Here is a 21,353-nt window from a genome sequence, read left to right as displayed (position 1 = left end):
ATAAGGACCAGTCATATAGGGGCCCACCCTTCTCCAGTATGATCTCATCTTAACAAACTACATTTGAGATGATCCTATTTCCAAATAAAGTCATATTCTGAGTTGCAGGGGTTAGGATTTAATGCTTCTTTTTCAAACAGACACTTCACCCAATAACACCTTTCCCTCACTAAAAAATCAGAAAAGTCATGAATCATTAATCTGGTTAATCAGCACAAAATCTCCTTAATATCTTTCAAATCAATGTTTTCTCTACTCCACCATCTCCATTCTCCTTCTTTACACACACACACACCTGTTCTCACTCCATTCTGTCACACACACAACACACCTGTTCTCACTCCATTCTGTCACACACACAACACACCTGTTCTCACTCCATTCTCACTGTTCTGTCTCCTTTAGACACACACCCCCCATTCTCACTCCATTCTGTCACACACACCTGTTCTCACTCCATTCTGTCACACACACAACACACCTGTTCTCACTCCATTCTCACTGTTTCTACTCTCAATCATCAATTCTCTTCTGCACTATTTAAAAGTTTCTTAAACTATCTCATCTGTTTGGTTTCAACCACACATCTCCAAATCATTTATGCTATCACCCAGACGATCTTTCAAAAGAAAAATCTGATCATGTTATTCCTCTACTACCACCATCCTCTTCTACTCTCCAGCAAACTCTTTTGTTATCTAAAGGAGAAACTATATAAAGCACCTTCTTCAACCTTTTGCCACTCTCATATACACTCTATCCCCCAGATAAACCAAACTGCTTCTGGTGTCACATCTTTTTGCTTTTACACATGGTGATCCTTAACTAAAGTGCTCTCTGTTCCTGAGCACTTGACATATTTTACTACCCTTAAACTCCCTGGAGCCACAAATTGCAAACATTTTTTGGTGCTATTAACCTTCTTATTTTCCTCTACTATTGTACTTATCACATGGTATTCCAACCCTTCTACGTGTGCTTTTTTCCTCTTAACTACTCCTGAAGTCTACCTCAAGGTCAGACATCTTTTGTGCACCTAGCACACAACACGTTGTCTGTTCCATAGTAAATATTATTGAACTAGATTTTTCAGCAGTTTTTTTTTTCTTTTTACAGTAAGACTTACTCTGAAACTTTCGCTTGAAGGGAAACATTTACTGTGTTACCCAGAGAGGTTAAACTAAAAAGCAGGTAAAAAATAATTTTGGAAAAAAGAGTTTTAAAAATCACCGCTTGTGAAAGAATGATTAGAATAACTTTAAAATATCTTAAATGCATTACTCATTACACATCTATTAGAATGGCTAATATTTTTTTTAAAACTGACAAGTGCTAAAGAACATGTGTGACAATTGAACCTCTCACACATGGCTGACAAGAACGCAAAATGGTATAAACCCTCTCGGAAAGAGTTTAGCAGCTTCTCTTGAAGTTTAATATATACTTACAATATGACAGAGCCAGTCCACTAAATTAGTGATAGTGAAGTCAGTCAGTCGTGTCCAACTCTTTGTGACCCCATGGACTGTAGCCTATCAGGCTTCTCTGTCCATGGGATTCTCCAGGCAAGAATACTGGAGTGGGTTACCATTTCCTTCTCCAGGGGATCTTCAGTAAATTTTAATAAGCGAACCTGTTTCTGTTTTGTAAACAAGTGATTTACAATAAAAATAAATATTTTATTTTCAAAACACACACACACACACACACACACACACACACAAATCTCTATCCAAATGTTCATAACAGCTTTATTTGTAATCATCAAAAACAAAATGCCTAAATGTCCTTCAGTGAGTGAGTGAATAAACCATGGTACATATTCAATATAAACAATGGAATACCAGCTAGCAATGGATAAATTCTAAAGTACATGATGCTCAGTAAAAGAAGCCAGTCTCCAAAGGTCACATGCTACCTGATTGATAAAAACAAAATTATAGGGAGGAAATCCTTAACCATTCCCAGTGAAGACAGAGGTCAGGGAAGAATTTGGCCACAAAGGGCTAGTACTGAGGGAATCATCTGGTAGTGACTGAACTGTTCTGCATCTTGATTGTGGCAGTGGTAGTGGTTCCACAAATCCATAAATGTGCCAAAATTCATTAAATTATAGACTTAAAAATTTAACTTTACTGGATGTAAATTTTAAAATAAACAAATATATATATTACTTCCCAGGCATGAAGGTTAGCTGCCTTTTTCCTCTACTCTCATGTACCTTAGCCCTCGACTTGAGATAGATTAATTCATGTGAGGAGAAAGGTGGAGCAGACAAAAAGAATGGCTTTGAGGTAGATTATCAAGGAGTTTGTTACAACATTTTGAATATTTATCTTAAAAGATTGGATTATGAGATAATGATCTATAATTCTAGAGACAGACAAAGGCGAAGAGGTACTAAAGAGGAGAGCAAATAGACCTGAAAATTACAGAATGGATCGTCTCCCTACCTTTCACCTCTGTCCTATAGCACCATGACTTAATAATTCTATCTTCATCTGACTTGCTTTTTCATGTGCTTCTGCTACACACAAAATGATTGAAGAACAAGCAATTTAATTTTAAGAAGATATAAATCCATTTTTATTTCAGTACTTCAAATCTAAAATAAAAGGGATTAATCAGTTGGCTACAGTTTTCGCATCAAAAGCTCTAAATGATGAACAATTTCTTAAAAGTCTGGTGGAATTTAATTTGGCATTAAATGTAAAGGGAAGCTAATAACATCTGAGGAAATGATATCTAGCATATTTAGTAGTTTGCACTTGTCTCTGTTGCCTTTTCTTCCACAGCCCTGCTCCCCTTCTGACTTTTTTATTGCTTCCTCCTTTTCTTCCCTGCCCTCCTACACAGTATATGATGCCCTTTAGCTCCTCAATGCCTCCTAGAAACTTGCCACAAGTCTAAATTATCTACCTGCTTTTACGAATGACCACACAAAATAGAATTCATCTCAAAGGCTGTGAATTAAAATGTGGCTAATAGTCAAGTTCAAATACTGTGGAGCTCTATTTATAAAACATGATTATAGGAAATATAAGTAGTCTAATAGGACATTTAACATATATCTAATGTAACTAGTAACACTAATTTACAGTAATTTTTATTTTTAAAAGAATGCGTGTCATTCAGATTATAACTTTTCAGTATACCTGGCTACTAATATGTACTTAGAATACTAAGAGTTTAATAAAGTCAAAATTATTACATTTTGTAAAATAAAATATGCATATATTAACAAAAATACTTTAAAATTATTTAATAATTTCCCCATGTTAGGCGTTTGGGTTGAGATTATGTGACTAAGTCTTTTACTGAGATGAAACTGCAGAAATAAGGTGTTTGAGAAGCTCTTTGCAGTTATCAAACAACTGACAGTCTTCCATTTTCTTTTGTCCATTTATAGAATAAACTTTGGGTAAACTCTAAAAGGTGGTGTGAGCCACATGCCTGTGCAAAAACAATTCTACATAATGTTTCCTTGTGAATCAACAATTAAGGCAAACATATCAATATTATCTTTCTGCTGCCTTGGTTACTCACCTAAAAAAGATGGTCAAAAATGAAAATTTGGAAAAGAAAAGGGGTTGGCAAGTAGAAAACAGAACACCTGGCTATTAGGTAATTACTCCTTCCAGAAACACTCTCTGCACTACGAAATACCTATTTGATGAATTTCAACCTTTAGAACTATACTGAATGCCAAAATGAATACTCAATTGTATTCTAACAAACTTCAGATGTATCCACTGTTGGAATTTGATGGCACTAATTAAGAAATTATTGACTCATAATAAGAATGTAAAAGAAATATTGGTTCCAAATAAGAGTGTAAAAGAAAACCTCACCTAAGTTTCCAGGCCCACAAAGAAAGATTGCTTTTAGCTAAACTATATACGATAACATGTGAAACCATAACTTGTAACATGAAGTTTCATAAATGAGAAAAGTGTCACATTAGATTTTTTCTTACATAAAAATCAGTTCTTTAAATAGTTCTCATTTCTTTCTTAAGTTATATAACAAACATCTTCTTATACAGAATATATAGATGATAATGCTGATGTTAATACAATGTAATTTTCAATTAAAATATAAAATTTAGCAAATATTTTATTTTGCTCACAGGAAAAATGAATTCTAGGTTCCTCATATTAATATATTATTTCATTAGTATAAGATGTGAATTGTTACTATTCTTCAGTCTTTCCTGAATCTTGAAAATCTGCTTCATACTTCTTTTTGAGATTACTTAAATATGTTCGTAAACTGTCTGGATCCAATTGAGAGTTTCGAGCAGTTTGAACAAGTCTAGTAGCTAGATGGTACACAGCTCTCTGTCTTTCCATCTCAGGTGTACTCCTTTGGTTTTGCTGTTATTGAAAAATATACAGATAAAAATTAAAATATGATTCTTATTTTGGCAATATTCTATCTCCTTTCATAGAAATAAGAATTCAATGGTTAACCAATTTTTTGGATAAGTCAGTCCCATCCAACTAGAGAATAATATACCAGAAAAAATAAATATTATTTTGGAGAATAAAATTTCTCATGAGTACTTACTACTTTATGACAGATCCTAATCCTTGAAAACCATTTTTCAATGAAAAAAATCTGCGAAATGTTTCAAGTTTCTCAATACAACACCAAAACGTAATAGAAAATCCACCAGAATTATGTCCTACAAACACTTTATCATTGAAAAGTTATGGGAAAATAACATTCTGCTCATTACTATGCAGTGTTCATAATTTTAAATGTCACTCAGAGTACTGCTCTGCTATCTCCTACTTTAATTTCCCAGCAGATAAACTGGTGGATAGAATGGGTCATCAGTAAAATGTCCCTCAAGAGAGTTCAAAAATAGAAATTGCTAGAGTCTAAAAGAAAATACTACTTTAGGGATAAATTACATTTTTAAAATAAGCAACACAAATAGCTAGTTAAAATTATGCCTTAATTCTTAACAAATTATACTTAAGGATACCCAAGAAATAATGCTTAAAATAGGACTCTTCTAATACTTTGGAGGACCTTTGGATATTCAGTTCTTGAATACCTCCCTTCAGGGTTGGGAGTACGACTAGAAAATTCTTCATTCACTTTTTTGCCTGAGCTAGATCGAGGAATCAGTATTTTTTCAATCTTAACTTTTTATGTAAAGACTTAGTTTCCATTCTCTAAGGGAATGGAATACAATCCTTTCAACTCCTTCTCAATAGCCAGGAATTCTCTCCTTACTGTCACTATAGAAAAACTGCATACAACTCCATGAGATAGAACATTGATTCATCCATCTATTTGATATACTGACTGATCAACTATCCATTTACCATTTAAACAACAATTATAGCTATTATTATCTATTTTCAAGACCCCATAAACTGTATTTATGACTATAGGGGATACAAAAATGTCTCCTGACATGACAATGGAACTCAAAAAGCTCAGTCTTACAGTGAAACATACACGTTTACAAGCAATTGATTAGTCATGAAAAGTTCCATAAGGGAGATACAAAAATGTTCATAGGAAAGAAAGTTCACTTCCATCTTGGGTCAAGAAAGGCTTCAATAGGATGGAGTATGGGTAGCCATTCCTCTCTCTAGGGGATCTTTCCAACCCAGAGATCGAATCCAGGTCTCCTACATTGCAGGCAGCTTTTTACTGTCTGGGCCACCAGGGAAGCCCCATTTAAAATGAATCTTGATGGATAGAAGAGCCTAGAAGGAAAGATATTCCAGATGGAGAAAACAGAGAGAGCAAACACGTTAGAAAATGTGGTACACAATCAGGTCAAAATGATGAAATGACAAGTAACTCAATGTGGCAGAAATGTAGAAAAGGGAGGGAACCTACTGCATAGTCCTAATGACATGTACTTAAGAAGAAGAATTCATAGACTCTTAAGCATCCATGAGAGATACGAAAATGAAGAGAAGAAAAGGTTTTTCAAAAGATGAGAAATTTAATTTTGGACCTACTGAAGAGAAAATATAAGTTAAGGTTTTAAGAAATATGGAGAAAAATATACAGTTTGAATCAAAAAGAAGTGAAAATGGAGGCTGAGGAAAGGATGAGAATCACCAACAGTGTAGAATTCTAAACAAAGAAATGGTAAAATCTTAGGAATTCTTAGAAAGCACCAGTGAAGAAGGCAAAGGAGCAATCACCAAAGAGGTAGAAGAATGGGAATTACTCAGTAAAATATTCAGCTAAAGAGAAGTTATATTAATTTGCAGTGGATAAAATTAGCCTGTCTTGAATATATTTTGAGCAGCATCAGGAAATCTAAAAACTGGAAGACTACTGGAGAGGTTGCCCATAATTGGAATTTGGCAAGAGGAATTCTGAAGAACTAGGTAATAAGAGGCTCTTCAGAACTGGACCACTGCCAAAATCACTGGTGAAAAACTGCAATGGAATAACTAAATAGGCAAGTAAAGTCATAAAAGCAGTTAAGGTCAAAAGACTGATGGATGTTAAAAAAAAAAAAAACAACTGAAGGCAGGTTAAGAAAGAGCAAAAGATAAAAGAAAGATTAATACTGAAGAAAATTTATACTGCACCTAGTTTAGTTTACTGAATAGGATGGATTCTTAAAACAATATAAAACAACCCAATGCAAAAAAAAAAAAGATTTCAAATTTTCAGTTACCAGATGTAAATTCAGTGTTGGGTCTACTGCTTCCTAGCAAATCACTTAATCTCTGTGAACCTCAGCTATAAAAACGTAAGTAAAAATGAAAACTTTATTATTTATCTTTAATTAAACCTAACTACTTCATGAAGAGTTAGGCTTATATATGATAATGGATACAAGAGCTTTGAAAACTATTTTAAAAGATGTGAAATGTTGTGCATAGTGTTTCTTTCTTTTTTTTTGGCTGTTCCAAATCTTAATTGCAGCATATGGAATCTTTACTGTGGCCTGTTGGGATCTAGTTCCCTGACTAGGGATCGAGCCCAGGCTCCTACATCAGGAGCGTGGAGCCTTAACCATTGGATCACCAGAGGAGTACCATGATTTTTATTTTTAATACTTATTTAAGGAGATTTCTTTTCTTATCATAAAGTCAGTGTAGCAGTAAGTATCAGATGAACTGAACTGTTTAACTTTTGTCTCCTATTTTATTAGTAGATTTTCTAGGGACAGTTATAATACATCAAACCAAAAAAGTCTTGAGAAGTAAAAAGGATTTTGTTTATTTAGGAAATAGGTTTTTGTTTTAAATGTTTTAATTATTACTTATTATATATTTAGATCGAAGACCATAATAAACATGTACACTAAAAGTATTTTCTTAATTTGAAAAATAATTCTTATTGCTAAACTTTCCTTACCAAAATCTGTCTGGTAATTCGAGTTGTGATGTCTTTGGCATCCAAGACAATTGACGGTGGGAGTGATGATACCTCTGCAGCTTTTAATCCTAAAATTATAAACAATGGGACTTCAATATTATTACTTGTAGTATTGCTATGTTTGTGTTAATCAGTATTAATCTTTTCTTCACAGATTTAAACTTCCTTTCTTAGGCATTTATGAACTACTTCTTAAAATTATGTTCTTCCAAGTTCTGGGTGACAACTTGCCAATTATTAGATTTAATTACTTGCTAAGACATGTAAGACAAATTAGAATATCAATTACTTCTCAAGATACCTCTGAGACAGAAAATATGAAAGGGAAAGGAAAAGGGTAATTAGAAAATCAGATAATAGTAATAACACTGAAATTCCAGCTACAAATTCAGTTGGTTTATAACTCGAAGGACATAATGGGTTTTGCAGGATAGAAGAAAGTGTAGTCACAGATAAGCTTACAGCTAAGTATTCATATATTTAGTAGATTAATGAGAGAGGGATTTCTCAGAAGTCATAACGATAGGTGACTACTCCATGGAAATTCAAATATCAGTAATATTCTCATGCTCTTAGATTTTTATTGTATCAGTGTCTCATAGATTTTCTATTTTATGCTAATAGTTTATTGCTTTAGAGGCAACAGAAGCAACATCAACACTTATTTAGAAGTTACTAACTGCTAGGCACTGTGCTAGACAGTTCATATTTGATCATTCATTTAATCCTCACAAATCCACACATATCACCATTTAATAGATGAGGCTGAGGCTTATAAAGATTAAACATCTGATACAAATTAAGTTATACATTCGATTTTCCCATTTCAAATAGCAAAACAAAGATGATTTTTTTACTCTCACAAAGAACAGTCATAGCTAAAATAATTTTGGGAAAATTATTTGTGAAAGTCCAGTTTGTAGGTCATCTGCATGGCGGCTCTATAGTGGGGTTAATGGCAACTTTCTCCAAGAGGACTTATGCCGTATGCCATGCCTCCCAGGTCTGCTGTAGCCAGAGCCCTTGTCCCTGTGGCAGATCACTTCTGTCCTATTCTTCCACAGGAGACACTCAAACACTCAAAAAGCAGATCTGGCACAGTTTCTTGTGGAGGTTGCTGCTCCTTTCCCTGGGTTCTGGTGCATACAAGGTTTGTTCGCTCCCTCCGAGTCTCTCTGGCGAGTCTGAGATTTGATTTTAAAACATGATTGTGTCCCTCCTATCATCTTGTTGGAGCTTTTACTTTGCCCTTGGACACAGGACATGTTTTTTTGGTAGGATCCAACATTCTCCTACAGATGGTTGTTCAGCAACTAGTTGCAATTTTGGTGTTCTTGCAGGAAAAGATGAGTGCACTTTCCACGACACTGTCTTCAGTTCAGCTCAGTTCAGTCGCTCAGTCATGTCCAACTCTTTGTGACCCCATGAACTGCAGCACACCAGGCCTTCCTGTCCATCACAAACTCCCGGAGCCTACCCAAACGCATGTCCACTGAGTCGGTGATGCCATCCAACCATCTCATCCTCTGTTGTCCCCTTCTCCTCCTGCCCTCAATCTTTCCCAGCATAAGGGTCTTTTCAAATAAGTCAGCTCTTCACATCAGGTGGCCAAAGTACTGGAGTTTCAGCTTCAACATCAGTCCTTCCAATGAACAACCAGGACTGATCTCCTTTAGGATAGACTGGTTGGATCTCCTTGCAGTCCAAGGGACTCTCAAGAGTCTTCTTCAATGCCACAGTTCAAAAGCACCAGTTTTTCGGTGCTCAGCTTTCTTTATAGTCCAACTCTCACATCCTTATATGACTACTGGAAAAACTATAGCCTTGCCTAGATGGACCTTTGTTGACAAAGTAATGTCTCTGCTTTTTAATATGCTGTCTAGGTTGGCCATAACTTTCCTTCCAAGGAGTAAGTGTCTTCCAATTTCGTGGCTGCAATCACCATCTGCAGTCATTTGGAGCCCCCAAAAATAAAGTGAGCCACTGTTTCTACTGTTTCCTCATCTATTTGCCATGAAGTGATGGGACCGATGCCATGATCTTCATTTTCTAAATGTTGAGCTTTAAACCAACTTTTTCCCTCTCCTCTTTCACTTTCATCAACAGGCTCTTTAGTTCTAGACTTTCTGCCATAAGGGTGGTGTCATCTGCATATCTGAGGTTCTTGCTATTTCTCCTGGCAATCTTGATTCCAGCTTGTGCTTCATCCAGCCCAGCATTTCTCATGATGTATTCTGTCACTATCTTAGATTTAGACTATACCAAAGAAGTTCTTGTACTGTTGCAGTTCTAGGGCCCACAACAGATTTCCCAACCTGGGAACCTGGCAAAGGGCCTGAGAACCCCAAGGGGATTTGACTTTGAAGGGATTTGATAACAAAACTTTCAAAGGACTGGGGAAAGAGATTCTTCGAGGGCACAACAAAACCTTGTGTGCACCAGTACCTAGAAGACAGGAGCAGTGACCCTGCAAGAGGCTGAACCAGACTTGCTTGTGAGTGTCCAGAAGTCTCCAATGGAGGCATGGGTCGACAGTGGCCTGCCAAGGGTCAGGGGCACTGACCACAACAGTCCTGGGAGCTGCACTGTAGTGGGCTAAGTCCTCTGAGTTATTGATTCAGTTGAGCTATTTCAAATCCTGAAAGATGATGCTGTGAAAGTGCTGTACTCAATATGCCAGCAAATTTGGAAAACTCAGCAGTGGCCACAGGACTGGAAAAGGTCACTTTTCATTCCAATCGCAAAGAAAGGCAATGCCAAAGAATGCTCCAACTACCACACAATTGCACTCATCTCACATGCTAGTAAAGTAATGCTGAAAATTCTCCAAGCCAGGCTTCAGCAATACGTGAAACACAAACTTCCAGATGTTTAAGCTAGTTTTATAAAAGGCAGAGGAACCAGAGATCAAATTGCCAACATCCGCTGGATCATGGAAAAAGCAAGAGAGTTCTAGAAAAACATCTATTTCTGCTTTATTGACTATGCCAAAGCCTTTGACTGTGTGGATCACAATAAACTGTGGAAAATTTTTCAAGAGATGGGAATCCCAGACCACCTGATCTGCCTCTTGAGAAACCTATATGCAGGTCAGGAAGCAACAGTTAGAACTGGACATGGAACAACAGACTGGTTCCTAATAGGAAAAGGAGTACATCACGGCTGTATACTGCCACCCTGCTTATTTAACTTTTATGCAGAGTACATCATGAGAAACACTGGACTGGAAGAAGCACAAGCTGGAATCAAGATTGCCAGGAGAAATACCAATAACCTCAGATAAGCAGATGACACCACCCTTACGGCAGAAAGTAAAGAGGAACTAAAAAGCCTCTTGATGAAAGTGAAAGAGGAGAGTGAAGAAGTTGGCTCAAAACTCAACATTCAGAAAACGAATATCATGGCATCCAGTCCCATCACTTCATGGCAAATAGATGGGGAAACAGTGGAAACAGTGTCAGACTTTATTTTTTTGGGCTCCAAAATCATTGCAGATGGTGACTGCAGCCATGAAATTAAAAGATGCTTACTCCTTGGAAGAAAAGTTATGACCAACCTAGATAGTATATTCAAAAGCAGAGACATTACTTTGCCGACTAAGTTCCATCTAGTCAAGGCTATGGTTTTTCCAGTGGTCATGTATGGATGTGAGAGTTGGACTGTGAAGAAGGCTGAGCGCCTTCATCAAGAAGAATTGATGCTTTTGAACTGTGGTGTTGGAGAAGACTCTTGAGGGTCCCTTGGACTGCAACGAGATCCAACCAGTCCATTCTGAAGGAGATCAGCCCTGGGATTTCTTTGGAAGGAATGATCCTAAAGCTGAAACTCCAGTACTTTGGCCACCTCATGTGAAGAGTTGACTCATTGGAAAAGACTCTGATGCTGGGAGCGATTGCAGGCTGGAGGAGAAGGGGAGGACAGAGGATGAGATGGCTGGATGGCATCACTGACTTGATGAACGTAAATCGGAGTGAACTCCGGGAGTTGGTGATGGACAGGGAGGACTGGTGTACTGTGATTCATGGGGTCGCAAAGAGTTGGACACGACTGAGCGACTGAACTGAACTGAAGTCCTTTGAAGGAGGTCACCATCACTCCTGCAATAGTTTGGCCTGAGGCCAAACTACAGGGAGGGACCACAGCCACACACATCAGCAGAAAATTGGATTAAAGATGTACTGAGGATGATCCCACCCATCAGAGCAAGACCTAGTTTTCCACACAGGGAGCCCCTCCCATCAGAAGTTTCCACAAACCTCTTATCCTCATCCATAAGAGAGCAGACAGAATGAAAACCACAATCACAGGAAACTAACCAAACTGGTCACATGGATCACAGACTTGTCTAACTCAATGAAACTATGAGCCATGCCATGTAGAACCACTCAAGACAGACAGGTCATGCTGGGGAGTTCTGATAAAATGTGGTCCACTGGAGAAGGGAACGGCAAACCATTTAAGCGTTCTTGCCTTGAAACCTCATGAACAGTATGAAAAGGCAAATATATGACACTGAAAGATGAACTCTCCAGGTTAGTAGGGCCCAATATGGTACTGGAGAAGAGTGAGAAATAGCTCCAGAAGGAATAAAGAGTGAAAACAGAAACAACACCCAGTTGTGGGTGTGTCTAGTGGTGAAAGTAAGTCTAATGCTGTAAAGAAACAATATTGCTTAGGAATCTGGAATGTTAGGTCTGTGTTTCCAGGTAAATTGGAAGTGGTCAAACAGGAGCTGGCAAGAGTGAACATAGACATTTTAGCAATCAGTGAACTAAAATGAACTGGAATGAGTGAATTTAATTCAGATGACCATTACATCTACTACTGTAGTGAAGAATCCCTTAGAAGAAATAGAGTAGCCCTCATAGTCAACAAGAGTCCAAAATGCAGTACTAGGGTGCAATCTTAAAAATGACAGAATGATCTCTTCATTTCCAAGGCAAACCATTCAATATCACAGTAATCCAAGTCTTTGCCCCAACCACTAATGCCAAAGAAGCTGAAGTTGAGTAGTTCTATGAAGCCCTACAAGACCTTCTAGAACTAACACCCCAAAAAGATGTCCTTTTCATTACAGGGGACTAGAATGCCAAAGTATGAAGTCAAGAGATACCTGGGTAACAGGCAAGTTTGGCTTTGGAGTACATAATGAAGCAGGGCAAAGGCTAACAGAGTTTTGCTGAGACAAAGCACTGGTCATAGCAAACATCCTCTTCCAATAAAACAAGAGATGACTCTACACATGAAAATCAGATGGTCAATACCAAAATCAGACTGATTATATTCTTTGTCGCTGAAGATGGAGAAGCTCCATACAGTTAGCAAAAACAAGACCGGGAGTTGACTGTGGCTCAGATCATGAATTCTTTATTGCAAAATTACTAGGCTATTCGAATATGACCTAAATCAAATCCATTAAAATCATACAGTGGAAGTGACAAACAGATTCAAGGGATTAGATCTGATAGACAGAGTGCCTGAACAACATTATACTGGAGGCGGTGATCAAAACCATTCCTAAGAAAAAGAAATGCTAAAAGGCAAAATGGTTGTCTGAGGATGTCTTACAAATAGCTGAGAAAAAAAAGAATTGAAACGCAAAGGAGGAAAGGAAAGATATACCCATCTGAATGCAGAGTTCCAAAGAATAGCAAGGAGAGGTAAGAAAGCCTTCCTCAGTGATCAAGGCAAAGAAATAGAGGAAAACAACAGAATGGCAAAGACTAGAGATCTCTTCAAGAAAATGAGAGATACCAAGGGTGCATTTCGTGCAAAGATAGGCGCAATAAAGGACAGAAATGGTATGGACCTAACAGAAGCAGAAGATATTAAGAAGAGGTGGCAAAAATACATAAAAATTACACAAAAAACAACTTAATGACCCAGATAACCACAATGGTGTGATCACTCACCTAGAGGAAGCATGTTGGGGTGCGAAGCCAAGTGGGCCTTAGGAAGCATCACTATGAACAATGCTAGTGGAGGTGATGGAATTCCAGCTGAGCTATTCAAATCCTAAAAGATGACGATTTGAAAGTGCTGCACTCAATATGCCAGCAAATTTGGAAAACTCAGCAGTGGCCACAGGACTGGAAAAGGTCAGTTTTCTTTCCAATTCCAAAGAAGGGCAGTGCCAAAGAATGTTCAAACTACAACACAATTGCATTCATCTCACATGCTAGCAAAGTAATGCTCAAAATTCTCCAAGGTTTCAACAGTACATAAACCAAGAACTTCCAGATGTTCAAGTTGGATTTAGAAAAGGCAGAGGAACCAAAGATCAAATTGCCAACATCCACTGGATCATAGAAAAAGCAAGCGAATTCCACAAAACATCCACTTCTGCTTCACTGACCCAGCTAAAGTCTTTGTGTGGATCACAACAAACAGTGAAAAATTCTGAAAGATATGGGAATACCAGACCACCCTACATGCCTCCTGAGAAATGTGCATGCAGATCAAGAAGCAACAGCTAGAACCAGACATGGAACAATGGACTGGTTCCAAATTGGGAAAGGAGTACATCAAGGCTGTATATTGTCTCCCTGCTTATTTAACTTACATGCAGAGTAAATCATGTGAAATGCTGGGCTGGATGAAGCACAAGCTGGAATCAAGATTGCCAGAAGAAATAGCAATAACCTCAGATATGCAGATGACACACCCTAGTGGAATAATACTAAGAGGAACTAAAGATCCTCATGATGAAGGAGAAAGAGGAGAGTGAAAAGCTGGCTTAAAACTCAACATTCAGGAAACGAAGATCATGGCATCTGGTCCCATCACTTCTTGGCAAATAGATGGGGAAATAATGGGAACAGTGAGAGACTTTATTTTCTTGGGCTCCAAAATCACTGCAGATGGGGACAGAAACCATGAAATTAAAATACACTTGCTCCTTGGAAGAAAAGCTATGACAAACCTAGACAGCATGTTAAAAAGCAGAAACATTATTTTGCCAACAAAGGTCTGTATAGTCAAAGCTATGGTTTTTCAGTAGTCATGTATGGATGTGAGAGTTGGACCATAACGAAGGCTGAGCACCGAAGAATTAATATTTTTGAACTGTGGCGTTGGAAGACTCCTGATAGTCCCCTGGACTGCAACGATATCAAACCGGTCAATCCTAAATAAAATCCATCTTGAATATTCATTGGAAGGACTAATGCTGAAGCTGAAGCTCCAATACTTTGGCCATCTGATGAGAAGAGCCAGCTCACTAGAAAAGACCCTGATGCTGGGAAAGACTGAAGGCAGGAGGAGAAGCAGATGATAGCGGACGAGATGGTTGGATGGCATCACCAACTCAGTGGACATGAGTTTGAGCAAGCTCCAGGAGATGGTGAAGGACAGGGAAGCCAGGTGTGCTGCAGTCCATAGGTCATGAAGAGTCAGACATGACCGAGCGACTGAACAACAAGGTAAAAGTCAATTGAAAATACCCTGAATCTGTCAACTTTACATGTATCATAATGATTTAGACAGAAAGTATCTAACCAATTTTATAAACACACATAACTTGGTAACACATTCCATTTTAAGACTTAAGATTTAATTACCAAGTTCTCCAAATTTGAAGAAAACAGAGGAAGGACCTTGTTACTAAAAGAGCGTCTAAGAAATATATAATTTCCAATTCAGTATATAACTTTCAAGTATAACTAGATTACATTTTCCTAAGTGTAGAAACATACTTCTCGGGCTCCCATGTATTATAATTCTACATGGTTACTGTTAATATGTTTTTGAAACAAGCTTAATACATAAAAATGTGAATTTGACATAAAAAATACAGTCTTAGAGCAGAGACACATTCAAAAGAATGAAAGATAAAATTGCTTAGACTGATAGTCAAATAAACAGGAAAGAAAGTTTATCTTTTAAGAATATACGGTATTTCAGCATAAACACACATTTATACACACACACATATATATAGTATATATATATATAAAATTTCTATATGCATACCATAATTTTTTTCTTCTGTAAGTCCCTTAGAAAGTTTGTAGGTATACAAGATTGCTTCTTTATTTCTTGAAGTGTTCTTTACATGTTGAACTTCAAAATGCATGTTTTCTACATTAGGATATAGACCGTCTATTTGGCACAGTTCCAGGAAATGTGTAGCAAACAGTGTAAATGCCTAGAACATATAATAAATATCAATATTTTTAAATGCACTAGAAATTTTTAACTATTTAAACATAAAATTTATTTTAACTTATTAAGTAGCTTCACAGAAATGTAATGAAACTGGTAAACTTTGAGGCTAACATGGTCAACTCATCTTAAAATGTTTTGAAATTTTATATTCAATGAGGGAAACATTTATTATGTTTACACAAACACATGTATGTTACATTATGGAAGAGAACAAATGCAAAAATCCTAAAAGAAAGAATCTGAAGATACTGAAAGGATGAAGTTTACCAGAAATATAACTATTAACTGAGGTAATCATTTATCAGAGAAGTTACCCACAAAAAAAATCATAACAACAAACACATGAAAAGATGCTCAACATCACTCATTATTAGAGAAATGCAAATCAAAACCACAATGAGGTACCACTTCACACCAGTCAGAATGGCTGCGATCCAAAAATCTGCAAGCAATAAATGCTGGAGAGGGTGTGGAGAAAAGGGAACCCTCCTACACTGTTGGTGGGAATGCAAACTAGTACAGCCACTATGGAGAACGGTGTGGAGATTCCTTAAAAAATTGCAAATAGAACTACCTTATGACCCAGCAATCCCACTGCTGGGCATACACACCGAGGAAACCAGAATTGAAAGAGACACATGTACCCCAATGTTCATTGCAGCACTGTTTATAATAGCCAGGACATGGAAACAACCTAGATGTCCATCAGCAGATGAATGGATAAGAAAGCTGTGGTACATATACACAATGGAGTATTACTCAGCCGTTAAAAAGAATTCATTTGAATCAGTTCTGATGAGATGGATGAAACTGGAGCCGATTATACAGAGTGAAGTAAGCCAGAAAGAAAAACACCAATACAGTATACTAACACATATATATGGAATTTAGGAAGATGGCAATGACGACCCTGTATGCAAGACAGGGAAAGAGACACAGATGTGTATAACGGACTTTTGGACTCAGAGGGAGAGGGAGAGGGTGGGATGATTTGGGAGAATGACATTCTAACATGTATACTATCATGTGAATTGAATCGCCAGTCTATGTCTGACGCAGGATGCAGCATGCTTGGGGCTGGTGCATGGGGATGACCCAGAAAGTTGTTATGGGGAGGGAGGTGGGAGGGGGGTTCATGTTTGGGAATGCATGTAAGAATTAAAGATTTTAAAATTTAAAAAATAAAAAACTAAAATTAAAAAAAATAAAAATTAAAAAAAAAAATTTTTACTTTAAAAGTAGATTCCTCCCATATAAGCAGTTTAGGGAAAGTGAAATCAGTGGATTATCTTAGGTATTTGAAACTGCATAGGTTTTTACTTTTATATTTGCGTTGTTAGGGTTAGGTACTTATACGGGGGGAAAAAGGTTGAGAACACTGCTTAGTACAATGATTCTTCAAGTTTAGTAATAATCCTGGGGAGCTTGTTAAAGATGCAAATTATTGATGCTTATCCTCCTCACATTCCCAATCAGTAACTGTAATTTAGAGCCCCAGGAAACTGCAGTTTCCCTAAGCACTTTAGGTGATTTTGATGGAGATGGTTCAAGTGACTTAAGACCAGCACAGTGGCTTCCTGTCCTGTGTTCAGAGTTACTGAAGCAGATATGACAAATTGTGTCAGTGAGAAATGAAATAAATGATTAGTGGAAAAATTAAATAGTAGAACATTAAAAAGAAAATATTTCACTGGCAAATGACTATCAGTTATGGAAAGAGTTAGCAAGGGGAGGAATGATTTTGTATATGACAGAAAAATATGTAATAAATCTCAACTATTAAACAAATCAAAGGGGGTATAAAACAAGCAAAATTTGTAAAGCAACAAGAAAACTTTTTCTTAGAAATTTATTTTTGGCTGTGCTGGGTCTTCACTGCTGCCTGTGGGCTTTCTCTAGTTATGGTGAGTGGGGGCTACTCTCTAGTTGCTGTGCATAGGCTTCTCATCGCAGTGGCTGCTCTTGTTTCGGAGTACGGGCTCTAGTGTGCATACGCTCAGGAGGTGCAGTGCACGGGCTTAGTCATCTTGCAGCATGTGAATCTCCCCAGACCAGGGATCGAACCCATGCTCCCTGCACTGGCAGTCAGATTCTTAACCACTAGAAAACCAGGCTAGTCCCAAGAAAATATCCCAGTAAACTATTTAGAAGCTAGAGATGATGTTCATAATAACTATTATGTCCTCAAATTTTATGCCCCCATACTCAGCTGCTCAATCGTGTCCAACTCTTTGTGACCCCAGGGACTGTAGCCCTCCAGGCTCCTCTGTTCATGGAATTTTCCAAGCAACAATACTGGTGTGGGTTGCCCTTTCCTATTCCAGAGGATCTTCCCGACCCAGGGATCAAACCCACATCTCTTGTGTCTCTTGCATTGGCAGGTGGATTCTTTACCACTGTGCCACCTGGGAGGCCCATACTATTAATCAGATACACACAAATTAAAGAAATTGTGAGGTATCATCATATATACTAAAATATCTTTTTTTAGTAAGACAGTAAATTTGGTTCCCTCATCATTGCTGATAACATTATAAACTGCAACAGCCCTTTGGAAAGTAGCATTGTGGGCTGTTTAATCAGACCCTCTGGCTTTATTACCTTGACTTTGTTGCCTACTCTAAAGAATACACAGAAGAACTGTACCAAAAAAGATCTTCATGACCAAGATAATCACGATGGTGTGATCACTCACCTAGAGCCAGATATCCTGGAACGTGAAATCAAGTGGTCCTTAGAAAGCACCACTACGAACAAAGCTAGTGGAGGTGAGGGAATTCCAGTTGAGCTATTTCAAATCCTGAAAGATGATGTGAAAGTGCTGCACTCAATATGCCAGCAAATTTGGAAAACTCAGCAGTGGCCACAGGACTGGAAAAGGTCACTTTTCATTCCAATTTCAAAGAAAGGCAATGCCAAAGAATGCTCAAAATACTGCACAATTGCACTCATCTCACACGCTAGTAAAGTAATGCTCAAAATTCTCCAAGCCAGGATTCAGCAATACGTGAAACACAAACTTCCAGATGTTCAAAATGGTTTTCGAAAAGGCAGAGGAACCAGAGATCAAATTGCCAACATCCGCTGGATCATGGAAAAAGCAAGAGAGTTCTAGAAAAAATCTATTTCTGCTTTATTGACTATGCCAAAGCCTTTGACTGTGTGGATCACAATAAACTGTGGAAAATTCTGAAAGAGATGGGAATCCCAGACCACCTGACCTGCCTCCTGAGAAACCTATATGCAGGTCAGGAAGCAACAGTTAGAACTGGACACGGAACAACAGACTGCTTCCAAATAGGAAAAGGAGTACGTCAAGGCTGTATGTTGTCACCCTGCTTATTTAACTTTTATGCAGAGTACGTCATGAGAAACGCTGGGCTGGAAGAAGCATAAGCTGGAATCAAGATTGCTGGTAGAAATATCAATAACCTCAGATATGCAGATGACACCACCCTTATGGCAGAAAATGAAGAGGAAGTAAAAAGCCTCTTGATGAAAGTGAAAGAGGAGAGGGAAAAAGTTGGCTTAAAGCTCAACATTTAGAAAACTAACATCATAGCATCTGGTCCGATCACTTCTTGGGAAATAGATGGGGAAACAGTGGAAACAGTGGCTGACTTTCTGTTTGGGGGCTCCAAAATCACTGCAGATGGTGATTGCAGCCATGAAATAAAAAGACACTTACTCCTTGGAAGGAAAGTTATGACCAACCTAGATAGCATATTGAAAAGCAGAGATATTACTTTGCCAACAAAGGTCCGTCTAGTCAAGGCTATGGTTTTTCCAGTGGTCATGTACGGATGTGAGAATTGGACTGTGAAGAAAGCTGAGCGCTGAAGAATTCATGCTTTTGAACTGTGGTGTTGGAGAAGACTCCTTTGGACTGCAGAGATCCAACCAGTCCATCCTAAAGGAGATCATTCCTGGGTGTTCATTCGAGGGACTGATGCTGAAGCTGAAACTCCAGTGCTTTGGCCACCTCATGTGAAGAGTTGACTTATTTGAAAAGATCCTGATGCTGGGAAAGATTTAAGGTGGGAGAAGAAGGGGACAACAGAGGATGAGATGGCTGGATGGCATCACCGACTCGATGGACATGAGTTTGAGTGAACTCCGGGAGTTTGCGATGGACAGTGAGGCCTGGAGTGCTGTGATTCATGGAGTCGCAAAGAGTTGGACACGACTGAGTGACTGAACTGAACTGATATAATTTTAAAGACTATACGATTTAAAAATTTTTTCTTTCAATAAAAAAATTGTTTAAAGGACTCAAAATTAGTGTATTTAAAATAAATAGAGAGGAATACCTTTAAGCTCAGCAGATGTTCACAAACAGCATAACAAATGCCAATACCTTCTTCTGTATTAGTACCTCTGCCAAGTTCATCAATTAATATGAGTGACTTGTCATTAGCATTATGTAGAATATATGCTATCTGAAAATATAATTCCTAAATTATTCATTGCAACCAAATAGCTGTCACTATTATACCAAAAAATGAAGAAAAATCCAGTTCCTTTATTAGTTCATTTGAAATATATTTTGACAGAGAAAACTCGCTGTGCAGAAACTAACACATTGCTTTTCTTTCTAAAAATTTCATTACTAATAATTCCAATAGAATAGCTGATATGTATATAAATAGACATATGCATAGAGTAAATAACCATTATCTAAAATATTGATGAATCAGATACAGTGAAATAAAGCAATGAATTAAATGTTTAAATAAAGCACAAAGATGGTCATTTTCTTGTTTAAGAGAAAATTGCTCAGTCATGTCTGACACTGCGACCCCATGGACTATACAGCTCATGGAATTCTCCAGGCCAGAATACTGGAGTGAGTAGCCTTTCTCTTCTCAAGAGGATCTTCCCAACCCAGAGACAGAATCCAGGTTTCCTGCATTGCAGGCATATTCTCTACCAGCTGAGCTACAGGGAAGTCCAAGAGTGCTGGAATGGTAGCCTATCCCTTCTCCAGCCGATCTTCCTGACCCAGGAATCCAACCGGGGTTTCCTACATTGCAGGCAGATTCTTTACCAACTGAGCTATGATGAATCAATTGCCCTCATAAACATTCTAAACTATCTCTCAGTTAACATTTCTGTAGCCAGTAAAAATGAAAATAAATGTTTAGAAAAAAGCAGCCAAGTCCATTGATTTCTGAGTAAAATAAATTTAAATCATGCCTGATACAGACTTATGTTATGACACAACTGTTAACCATCATGGCCATTTTACCTTTCCATGGGACTAAGCTTCTTGAGAGCTAGGACCATTTAAAAATATGCCTCAAGCACCTAGTCTATTGCTATATTCCCCCATCATTATTCAATACATACTAAATAATTATATAAATATCACATACAGTGAGTAAATGATACCTTTATTCCCTGTCTATCTAAAGAAAATTAGTCAACTGTACAATGATCCAATAACCTATACCTACTAAAGACAGGCCAAAAGCTATACTGAATTCCTTTAACCCTTCAAGTTTACTTGACATGTGCTCAGATCAAAAATAGGTGCTGATACATACTTTGGCATAGGAAGTGAAAATTCCACAAGAGCACAAAAAGGGTGATTTTTAAAAAACCTTTTAACACAGTGATCTTTTATTTTAAAATCAAGCCTAACTATGCACAGTGTTTCTGAACAGGTCATTGCCTTCTGAAGTCTTTTATATATTCCATATAAAAACATGAAAGCATGTTTTTATCATTCAGTAACACTAGCTTTTTCTTTAAAGCTGTATTTTTCAATAAATCATTTACTTCTATTTCCACATAAGACAGAAATTAGGAAGCTG

General features: G+C 37.6%; 1 protein-coding gene across 1 annotated transcript in view; it reads right to left on the bottom strand.

Annotated features, from left to right (window-relative positions):
* Positions 1-1,725: 1,725 nt before the first annotated feature.
* Positions 1,726-21,353, bottom strand: part of MSH4 (mutS homolog 4) — an 86,721-nt gene continuing 67,093 nt past the window's right edge. Inside the window, exons 17-20 of the mRNA XM_069594877.1 lie at positions 19,848-19,976; positions 15,343-15,517; positions 7,351-7,439; positions 1,726-4,376 (exon numbers count right to left, since the gene is read on the bottom strand). Coding sequence (XP_069450978.1) covers positions 4,197-4,376; positions 7,351-7,439; positions 15,343-15,517; positions 19,848-19,976 — 573 coding nt within the window. The 3' untranslated portion in view covers positions 1,726-4,196. The remainder of the gene's footprint in view (positions 4,377-7,350; positions 7,440-15,342; positions 15,518-19,847; positions 19,977-21,353) is intronic.

The sequence above is a fragment of the Ovis canadensis genome, chromosome 1, assembly GCF_042477335.2.
Source record: "Ovis canadensis isolate MfBH-ARS-UI-01 breed Bighorn chromosome 1, ARS-UI_OviCan_v2, whole genome shotgun sequence".
In the NCBI taxonomy this organism is placed as follows: domain Eukaryota; kingdom Metazoa; phylum Chordata; class Mammalia; order Artiodactyla; family Bovidae; genus Ovis; species Ovis canadensis.
This window is presented reverse-complemented; position numbering and strand designations above follow the sequence as displayed.